General features: G+C 66.5%; 3 protein-coding genes across 3 annotated transcripts in view; 2 read left to right on the forward strand and 1 right to left on the reverse strand.

Moving 5' to 3' along the window:
• Nucleotides 1-1082, forward strand: part of EMIHUDRAFT_458372 (hypothetical protein) — a gene marked incomplete at its 5' end in the record, with an annotated part of 2106 nt that extends 1024 nt beyond the window's left edge. Inside the window, one exon of the mRNA XM_005773778.1 lies at nt 193-1082. Coding sequence (XP_005773835.1) covers nt 193-973 — 781 coding nt within the window. The 3' untranslated portion in view covers nt 974-1082. The remainder of the gene's footprint in view (nt 1-192) is intronic.
• Nucleotides 1083-4526: 3444 nt separating this feature from the next.
• Nucleotides 4527-6366, forward strand: EMIHUDRAFT_241238 (hypothetical protein; the record flags this gene model as incomplete). The annotated part of the gene is made up of 8 exons (XM_005773779.1): nt 4527-4585; nt 4724-4863; nt 4945-5147; nt 5307-5460; nt 5571-5641; nt 5746-5934; nt 6005-6137; nt 6227-6366. The coding sequence occupies 8 exons, from the start codon at nt 4527-4529 to the stop codon at nt 6364-6366; spliced, it is 1089 nt and encodes a 362-aa protein (XP_005773836.1).
• Nucleotides 6367-8120: 1754 nt separating this feature from the next.
• Nucleotides 8121-10226, reverse strand: EMIHUDRAFT_117197 (hypothetical protein; the record flags this gene model as incomplete). The annotated part of the gene is made up of 1 exon (XM_005773780.1): nt 8121-10226. The coding sequence occupies one exon, from the start codon at nt 10224-10226 to the stop codon at nt 8121-8123; it is 2106 nt and encodes a 701-aa protein (XP_005773837.1).
• Nucleotides 10227-10535: the final 309 nt, after the last annotated feature.

The raw sequence follows: 10535 nt of genomic DNA on the forward strand, positions 1-10535 counted from the left end.
CCCCCCCCCCCCCCCCCCCAGGGCTTCCTGCCATACTTGGCGGCGGGGGCGGATTCACGAGACCCGCCCATTCCCGCCCCGCCACCCTCGCCACCCCTGCCACCACAACGGCGGCGGCCACCGCCGCCCCCACCGTTTCGCCACCGCCGCCGCCCGCCGCCCTGCACCCGCCCGCCCGCCCCGCCCGCGCAGGCTGGTGGCGGCGGAGGTTGCCCCTCCAAGCACCGGAGGGCAGGGCGAGGACGAGGCGGAGGTGGAGGCGTGCATCGAGGACGGCGACGACACCACAGAGGAGGAGGAGGTGGCGGAGGAGGAGGCGGAGGAGGAGGCGGCGGCGGACGAGGACGAAGACGAGGACGAGGACGAGGACGAAGAGGTGCAGACCCCCCCGCCGGGGCTGTCTGCCGCCTCCACCTCCGAGTCAGCCACCGAGGCGGCGGCGGCGGCGGCGGCGGCGGCCGAGGAGGAGGAGGAGCCTTCGGCCGCCGAGGAGGAGGCTGCTCGATCCGCCCCAAAGCGACAGCGGCGCTCGACGCCGGTAGAGGCCGCCACTAGCGGCGCGGAGAGGGCAGCCTCGTCGGCTGGGGCGGCGGCGGCAGCGACGCCGGCAGCGGCGCCGGCAGCGGCGCCGGCAGCGGCGCCGGCGCCGGCAGAAGCGGCGGCGCCGGCAGCGGCGCCAGCAACAGTAGTGTTGCCGGCGAACGGGAAATTTTCCCTGTGGGCGCGGCGCACCGGCGATGCGGTCGGTATGCACTTCAACCTGAATATGAGGACCAAGTTCAGAAAGCTGAAGCAGCAGTACTGCATGCACAAGAAGCTGAGGGAGGAGGACTGCCGTTTCTCCTTTCGCGCTGTTCCCATTGAGGGGGAGCACACGCCAGCGGTCCTCGGGATGGTCCCGGTGCGGCGTGGGGAGGCTGGGGAGTGGTGGTGGGAGGTCAGCGAGCCCGTTCTGGTGGAGGTGGACGAGTGATTTTCACTAGATCGGATAGCGCGAAGGTGACAAGCGGGTCAACTCGAGCGAGCGCGGATCGAGGGCTCTCGAGCCGCGGCTTTTTGTCGAGAGAAGACTCCAGCAAAAACACCCAAAAACGCGCGCGCGACGACAGCCCGAAAGGAGCGGAACGAAGAGTATGGGAGGTTGAAGTTGTGCACCACGCTGCCCGGCGTTTCTCACTTTCCGGGACAGCCGCCGCCCTTGTGAGGCAGGAAAGTGGCGGCTACACCCGAGCATTGTAATTCTTTTTTCGCAAGCCGTCGCCCGCGCCTCGCCTGTCGCGCGTGACCGTGAGGAATCGTGTCGTGCGACCGCCTTTTGTTGTAAAATTATTTTTTCGGACACCGGGATGACTACCATTCCGACGACGCCTCTGTGTACTGTGAGGAGGATGACGGCATCTGTGAGGGCGACGGCTTAGAAGCCGTCGCCTTTGCAGTGCCAGTCCCGTACGCGTACCCGGTGTCGTGCGAGGGAGTTTTCTGGCAAAATTCTTTTTTCGCGCACGACACCGGTGTCGTGCGAGGGAGTTTTGTTATAGCACTTACCGTTCGACACACAGACACAAACAAGCTCACAAGACACACAGCCAGCTGGCTGCCACACACCCTGAGTTTGCGAACGGTAAGTGCGTCTGATTCTTACCAAATCAGTAACCAATCGCAACCAAATTCTTTTGGCACAGCAAATTCTTTTTTCGCGATGTCCCCTTTGCCGCGCCGCCGCTCGCGCCGCCTCGCCCCCGCCGCCACCGCCGCTCCCTCGCCAGACGCGCCGCCGCCCGCCCGCCTCCTCGACCTCCCCAGGGAGCTCCTCGAGCGCATCCTCTCTCGCTGCGACAGCCCCATCGACATCGCTCGCGTCGCGGCCGTCTCGCTGCTCTTCCACGCCTCGCTTGCGGTGGAGGGCATCCGCTTGTGGGCGCAAGAGCGCGGCTTCGAGCTGCCGGCGCAGCCAGAGGGCGAGAGCTGCGCCGTGCGGTGGGTGTGCTATTCTGCGCTGCTCCGCGAGTCCAACCCGCCGGCGAGGGCCGCGGGAGGCGATCGGCACAGCGTCTTCATCGATGGCGAGGGGCGGCTCTCGTCGTGCAGCTCTACGCCGTCCTACCAACCAGGCCTTCTCGGTCACGGCGAGGGCGTGACGGAGCTCAACACGCCGACCCGCCTCTCCTCTTCGCTGGGCGACGAGCGTGCCGTGAGTGTGTCGGCTGGCGTTGCGCACAGCTTCGCCATCACCGCCGACGGAGCTCTCTGGAGCTGGGGCTATGGAGCCGGTGGCCGGTTGGGCCACGGCGACGATCAGGCCCAGCTGCTGCCGAAGAAGATCGAGGCTTTTGCTGACGAGCGCGTCGTCGCTGTGTCGGCTGCGGGCAGCCACAGCCTCGCCCTCACCGCCGACGGAGTTGTCTGGAGCTGGGGCTATGGAGCCGTTGGCCGGCTGGGCCACGGCGACACGCAGGACCAGCTGCTGCCCAAGAAGGTCGAGGCCTTTGCTGATCAGCGCGTCGTTGCTGTGTCGGCTGGAGGCAGTCACAGCTTCGCCATCACCGCCGACGGCGCCGTCTGGAGCTGGGGCTGTGGAGGCTTTGGCCGGTTGGGCCACGGCGACACGCAGGACCAGCTGCTGCCCAAGAAGGTCGAGGCCTTTGCTGGCCAGCGCGTCGTCGCCGTGTCGGCTGCAGCATTCCACAGCCTCGCCGTCACCGCCGACGGCGCCGTCTGGAGCTGGGGCTGTGGAGGCTGGGGCAAGCTGGGCCACGGCGACGCGCAGCGCCAGCTGCTGCCGAAGAAGGTCGATGCCTTTGCAGGGCGGCGCGTTGTCACCGTGTCGGCGGGATCTTTGCACAGCCTCGCCATCACCGCCGACGGCGCTGTGTGGAGCTGGGGCGAGGGAGGCTCTGGCCAGCTGGGCCACGGCGACCAGCAGCTGCAGTTGCTGCCGAAGAAGATCGAGGCCTTGGCTGGGCAGCGCGTCGCCGCCGTGACGGCGGGAGGCTTCCACAGCCTCGCCCTCACCGCCGACGGCGCTGTCTTTACCTGGGGCAGGGGCGAATGCGGCTGCCTAGGCCACGGAGAGGACCTGTCAAACCAGCTGCTGCCCAAGAAGGTCGAGGTGTGGGCGCGCGGTGTCTGAGCACCAGGGACCAGCTCCAGGTCTCCAGTGTCGCGACTCGCGTGAGGAAAGTGCGAGGCGCTTGCCTCAGCCACCAAGGGGCTTTGTGTGTGTAGAGAAGTTTGCCTAAGCTTAGCTTACCTTACCTTAAACGCTCAGCCCCCGCACACCTCCCGTACAGCGGTACACGTGTCCGCGAGCGCGGATCTCCTGAGTCCTGTGCTGTCATAGCGGGTGGGGAGGCCCTAAAACGGCGGGAGGGGTAGGGCTATATCGATAGAGCTAGACCTAGAGGGCTCAACCACCCCTCCACCCCTCCACCCTCCACCCCTCCACCCTCCCGGAGCGAGAGAGGTCCGTCTTCGAGCCCTCCCACTTCCACCCCTCCGAGGCTCCGACCGGAGGGCTCGCCAGCCCACAGGGCTGGAGGGGTCCCCGTCGGATCGGCGTCGGTCGGGAGGGCTCCACAGGGCTAACCCCCTCCCCGGACGCCGGGTGGTCTCGGAGGGACGGTCGGACAGGGGAGGATCTTCATGGCGGGAGAGGGCTCGAGAGGGGTCGGAAGGGCCCTCCGGGAGGGCTCGCAAAAAGATAAAGAAAACGAAGTCGCGGCTTATGTGACTGCCCCCCAAGAGGGCTCGCGGATAGACATGCCCATGCACATCACATGCACATGCACATGCGCTTGTACATGTACATGTGCATGCAGCCTTCACCTAGATCTACCTGACTGAGTCGGTCGTGGAAGCATGTCGCAACACTCCGCCTTCGCTCCGAACTGCCGCTCGCCGTCATCGCCGCCTCAGGATGAGGTGTGTCCCTTCTCTGGCTCTCTCTCCCTCTCTCACTGCCTCTCACGCAGCGTGGGCACGTTGACTGTAGGCGTTCCACCTCAAATGCTTCAAGTGCTTCCAATAGTGCTCTTCAACGTGTACGCGGGTCGTTGGGCGCTTGCTGGCGAGGGCGCAAGCCGTGAAATGGTACACGGGCATGTCCATGTGTAGCCCATGTGTGCGGTGTCGGCCCGTGACAGTTTGAAACAGACGGCCCAGTGCCGTGCGGCCCCAGAATTTTTTTGTAAGGTGCCTATATGGGCTTCCAGTATCGGACCTTCAAGACATGCGCTTTTGGCCGGTGGCCTCCTCGGACATGGTACCTCCGGTGAGATGAGTGGCTGCCAGTTCGAGACTGGGGCCGATCGAACTTGAGTTGTTCGGAGGAGGAATCCGGCCAGCACGGGTACAAAGAGGGGTAACCGGAGAATCCCCAGCTGCGGAAACGTAGTGTCGCTCAAGAGGTGCGATACTGCGGGGGAGTGTGTAAGGTGCCTATATGGGCTTCCAGTATCGGACCTTCAAGACATGCGCTTTTGGCAGGTGAAGATCTTTTTATCTCTGCTTCGCGCCATCGTCGAACGATGCTCGCAGAGTTACGAGAGGTGATGCGGGAGCGGGATGAGGCCATCGAAGCGAATAGGTCGTGCGGCAGGAACAGAGCTGGGCGGCAGGCAGACGGACAGAGACTGGTGGAGCCGAGGCACGGAGTCCCTCTGGTGCGGAGCAGCCAATCCGCTGCGAAGAGACGCGACGCTGCCCTGGGCAGCAATGCCGGCAGGGGCGTCAAGGTGTGCGGCACGCCCGGGTGCAGCCTGCGCGACTGGCACCACGGGCCGTGCGAGCCGCTGCGCGATCTGTGCGGGCAACGCAGCCGGGCGCCTTCGCGCAAGGCAAGGTGCGCCTTCGTGCAGCTGGATGGTGAGGAGGACGAGCCGCAGGCGGGCAGCCGAGAGAAGCCGCGGGCGGGCAGCCGAGAGAAGCGGAGGCGCCCCAGTTCAGGCGGCCGCTCGGGTGAGGCAGAGGCGGCGACGCCCCACGAGGGCGAGGAGGGGCCCGCGGGCGAGGAGCCGCTGTGGGTGCAGTGCGACCGGTGCGCCAAGTGGCGGCTTCTGCTCCGCGGCGAGACCGTCGAGGAGGGGGGCGCCGCTTGGTTTTGTGCGATGAACGCCGACGAGCGCGCGAACAGCTGCGACGCGCCGCAGGTTTGAGACAAGAGTCCTCGCGCGGGGGCACGCACGCGCAGCACACACTAGGGCGAGGGGACCACAGCATACCCCACACGCCGCGGGGTCGGCAAGAACATGGCCAGACGCCGAAGGACTACGGCTGGCACCCGCCCGCTTTAGGTGTCCGCTTGCCAGGACGTCTGCGCCGCCATCTCGCGCGACATGTACTACGTCGAAGAGATTGTCGACCAGCGCGCCTCGAAGAGGCGGGCAGGCGGGTGGGAGTTCCGCGTCCGCTGGCTCGGCTGGGCGCCGGAGCACGACACGTGGGAGCCCGAGGCCGAGCGCCGTCCAGATGCTGCACACACACGATCACGGAGCGATCTGCGGGCCTGTGTACCGACGCCGTTCAGCCGGGGCGCACACCTCGGACTGCCGCTGGGCCAGCTCTTCCACCAGGGTCGTCGTCGTGCGCCCTGCTCCTCTTCGACCGCCCCCGCTGTGTGACCCCGCGAGACGACTCCTTGCTTGTGCCCACCAGCATCGGACACGTCCGTGGCTCGTCCAGGACACGTCCGCGACACGTCCACAGGCCAACATCGCCGACCGCTCGCTCATCGTCGACTTCCACCAGCGGCGGGTGACGTCGACGACGGACATCATGGCGGCGACGTGGGCGTTTGTCGCAGAGTGCCCAAGCATCGGCGGGCGCGGCCTCTTTGCGCGGGCGCCGCTGGTGGCCGGCCAGGCGCGCTGTACAATTATTCATCGGGCGAGGGACTTCAGCACACTCCACGCGGCGGGGCTAGCACGCGATCAGGGAGTGCGGCGGCGTGGCCCGTCCAAGACCCGTCCAAGACACGTCCACGACGCGTGTTTGACGCGTCCATAAGGCGATCTGTGAGTACGGCGGGCCGCGGCTGCCGCTGCCGCTGCAGACGCGCGACGGCAAGTACGTGCTGCAGCTGCCTCGGACGCGCGTGTTCGTCGACGGCAGCACAGATAGATTGAGATGCGACGCAACCAGTCAGGCCACGACTCGAGACGCGCGTTCAGCGTACACACTGGAGCGACGCGTCGGACACACAGCCACGGGCACTCGCTACCCTTCCCAGGCAACTGCGACAACGTGCCGGGCGAGTACAGCCTGCCGCGGCACGCGGCGATCTTCGCCAACCACTCGGCGACGCCGAACGCTCGGGGCACTGGCCAGCACCTGGAACCTTCTCGCAGCCTTGTCGGAGCCTTCCCCTAGGCGACGCCGAACGCTCGGCTGGAGTGCTGGCCAGTACGCGCCGCCTAGATGCGGAGTAGACAGGACCTTCTTTCTCTCTCTCTCTCTCGGTCTCTCTCTCTCTCTCTCTCTCTCTCTCTCTCTCTCTCTCTCTCTCTCTCTCTCTCTCTCTCTCTCTCTCTCTCTCGTCTGACACGTCCATGACACGTCCATGACACGTGCATCACGCAGGACCTTCTCGCGACCGGCGCGCGAGAGTACGAGCTGAGCGGCTCAATGTCGTAGATGCTGAACCAAGACCCCGCGCCTTCCGCCAGCCCGTACCCGCGTGAATCTGGGGATGTGGCTGTGCGAGGGCTGTGAGAAGGCTGCGATAGGATTGTGTTCGATCACGCACGCCCCCTTTCAACGTAGGCTCGATGTGGCTCGTGGCGAGCGAGCCCATCGCCGCGGGGCAGGAGAGGCCACTTCCGAGACACCTCCGAGACACCTCCGAGACACGTCCCTCCTGGCCGCCCTCCCCTCCCCACGTTCTCGACCGACATGTCCACGACACGCCCACGACACGCCCACGACACGCCCACGACACGCCCACGACACGCCCACGACACGCCCACGACACGCCCACGACACGCCCATGACGCGCCCACGACACGTCCACGACACGTCCACGGCAGGAGATCCGCTTCGACTACGAGGCGGGGTCGCAGGACAGAGAGTACTGGCAGCCGGACGCCGTCCGCCCCCTGGAGGGCGATTGGCGAGGCGCTCTAAGGCCAGAGACCCTACCCCCACCGGCACTCGAGAGGGCATGCACTAAGCTATAGTCAGCTGACCCCTGTCCATGGCGTTCTATGCCGATCTCCAGTCGGGTATCCGCCCGTCGCCCACAACGACAAGAACACACACGCTGAGACGATAGTTGACAGATCAATACCTCAGCGGCAGCCGCGTGTGCTCACGACGCAGGCTCTCGCATGCCCCGGGTGGGCCCCCCCGTCCCCGCCGACGCGGCGCCGGCGCTCGACGTGCTCGATGCGATCCGACGGGCGCGGCGGACGCGGGCGAGCGGGACGACCTCCATGAGCCCTCTCGGAGCCTTCTCGGAACCGTCGCGTAGGCGGCGGACGTCTCGCGCGTCCAGCGCCGGTACTTTGTGGCGCCGCCCGCTCTGACGCGGGCAGTCTCGCGCGTGCACCTCGCGCCGGTGACGCGGCTGCCGGCAGCGCAGGCCGACCGACGCCTCCGCGAGCTCGCGCCGCTGCTGGCGCGGTCCGACAACAAGAAGACGTGGGGCTTGCTCGCCAGCCATCTGCCGGGCTGGACAGGGAGCGAGTGCCACATGCGCTGGATCGCAATGGGCAAGAGCAAAGCGGAGAGGCCGCGCTTGCAGGACGACCAGCCGCCGGCGGCGGACGCTGGCAGCCGGCGGCAGGACAAAATGTGCGGCACCATCCTGCGCACCATGCAATGATGTCTGGCGAGGTGAGGTGAGAAAGCACATGGCGGCACAGTAGCCCGAGGACGGGAGGGGGGCGGGCCTCACCCGGGGCTCACCGGGGCCCGGCCGTCCCCGCCCCCTCCCTCTGAGCTCGCCAGCGCAAGCCCTATGTGTCCTCATAGCCCACAGCCAGGAGCCACCACCTACCGTTCGGCTTCACTCCGGCAAGTCGGAAGCTCCGGTTTGGGTCGGTTTGCCGATTAAATCATTAGGGCGATTAGGCCGATTTAGGGACATGTGTGCCGGGCGCGGTTTTGCTTTCATGCTTTTATTTTTATATGTACTCCCGATCAAATCCCGAGACCCTCGGGTCCCCCGCCCCCCCCTCGCTGCGATAGCGCCGCAACCGCTTCTGCAGCTCGCTCTCGCCGCCGCCGCCGCCGCCGCCCTCCGCCGCGCCCCTAAGGCGGAGGTTCCTCAGCCGGCTCAGGTTGCGCTGCTTCGCCGCGTTATCGTCGCCCCCCTCCTGGATCTCGACGGGGGAGAGCGACTTGACGTGCCTGCACGCGAGCCTGGAGCACGAGTAGTTTTCGCCGACGAGGTACCCGCAGTCGGCCTGCCCCAGCTGCGTGTTTTGCATCTCGTGCGCCGCGAGCAGCCGCACGCTGCCCCGGTGGCTGGGATGGTCCGCGAGGAAGGCGAAGACCGCCCTTTCGAGGGCGCCGTTGCCCGTGTGCGTGGCCACCGACACCAGCTCGCCGCCCTGCGGCGGCAGCTTCCGGTCGTAGATCTGGTCGAGGTAGTACAGCCACAGCGGGTGCCGGGCGGCGCCGCCCATCAGATTGTTGCCCGACGCCATGGCGGGCGGCGAGGCGCACCCCGGCGCGCACGCGCGCTGGTCGTGCAGCTTCAAGCACTTTAGGCCCTTTTGGTGCGAGTTCGCCGCTTTCCAGGGCGCCCGGAGGAGGAGGGCGGTGGTCGGCCGGTCCGCGAGCAGCGGGTCGAAGGGCCGCGCGCACTCGACATCCACGTCGAGGTAGATGCCTCCGTACACGTGGAGGATGAGCGGGCGGATGGCGTCGAAGCGCTTCATCTTGGGCGTGAGATCCCTCCACGCGCGCAGCCGGTCGGGCATCGCGCTCCTCATCAGCCGCTCGCAGTCCTCGTCGGTCCACACGCGCAGCTCCCAGCCCGGGTTGAGCTGGCGCAGCCGGCCGACGTGGCGTAACGCCTCCTCGGTCTCGGCGGCGTGGCCCGCAAACATAAAGTCGCGCGTCGGCCAGAGGAGGTGCAGCACGCGAGGGAAGGGTCCTCGGCACGGCGTCGCAGGCGTGCACTCGTGCGTGGCCGACCACGGGAGGGGACATCTCCTGGCGGGCCCGGCCGCCTTCTTCCGGCCAGCCGCCGTCTCCGCCGTGCTGGCTGCGCACCGCGCCGCCCAAGCCTTGAGCGAAGGGAGGGACGCCAGAACGCTCTGCTGGCGCTGCTCGTCCGAGCGCCCTAGCTGGTCCAGCACGTACGCGCTCTCGGCGGCGTTAAGCTCGCTTCCGTGCGAGGCCGACGTCATCAGCTTGATCCACTTTGGCGTTGCGGCGCTGGAGATGGCGGTGGCGACGAGCGCGTCGCGCACGCTCGCCCTCGACAGCTGCATAAGGCAGGCGAGGCCGGCGGCGTCGAGCGGCGGCGCAGAGAAGTTGGCGACGGCAATGCGCACCGGCGTGGCTGGCGCGCGAGACATGCGCAGCAGCAGCGCGAGCTCGTTCTCCAGAATCGCACGCTGGTCGCGCATCAAGCGCGTCATGCCGGCGATGTTGTCGAAGGCCTTCAGGGCGCCTCGTCTCATGTGGCGGTGCTTGGTGAAGGATATTACAGACTCGATCGGAGATCGCTCGAGCACGAGGAAGGCGGGCTCGAGACCGATGCCGGGCGCGAGGGCGGCCGACGCCATCTGCACGGCGCGTGCGAGGGCGACTAATTTGGGCCAGCGGCCGGGGCCGTATCGCTCGTCCAGACTCTTCTTGCCACCGCAGTGAAAGGAGCACGTCCACACGCCCAGCCCGGTGGCGGACGGACTCGAGCGCACAGTCTCTGCCAGCGCGACGGCCAACTGGCGAACAAGGGCAGCCTCTGGCTCGAGCGAGTTCGGCTCCGGCGTGGTGATGCGCTCGACCAGGTCGCTGAGGTCCTTCATCGCGGCCGAGCTGTTGGGCCTGCATGCGAGGCGTTGGTCGCAGGCCACCTCGTTGAGAGCCAGCGCGGCCAGCTGAGCCCAAAAGGCGTAGTACCAGTGGTGGCCCGTGCCCTCGAGACCGACGACGAACGAGACCACCAGCCGCCGCGCAGGCGCACTCACGGGCCCGGGCGCCGGCTTGGAAGCGGTCGCTGCAAGCGCCCCAAGCGCGAGGGCGCCCAGTGCGCCCGCGAGGCCCGCCTGGGGCATGTTTGTGGAGGACGCGCAAATGACCAAAAACCAAGATTGTGTAACGCGAGCTGTGCCACTGTGAAATGGAACTACTCTTAATACTGAGGTGCATATTATCTTAAAACTCACCACACAGATCTACTCTTAATACTGAGGTGCATATTACGGCTATCTTAAAACTCACCACACAGATCTACTCTTAATACTGAGGTGCATATTATCTTAAAACTCACCACACAGATCTATCTGTACTCTTAATACTGAGGTGCATATTACGGCTATCTTAAAAACTCACCACACAGATCTACTCTTAATACTGAGGTGCAT

Source organism: Emiliania huxleyi (assembly GCF_000372725.1).
Source record: "Emiliania huxleyi CCMP1516 unplaced genomic scaffold EMIHUscaffold_327, whole genome shotgun sequence".
NCBI lineage: Eukaryota > Haptophyta > Isochrysidales > Noelaerhabdaceae > Emiliania > Emiliania huxleyi.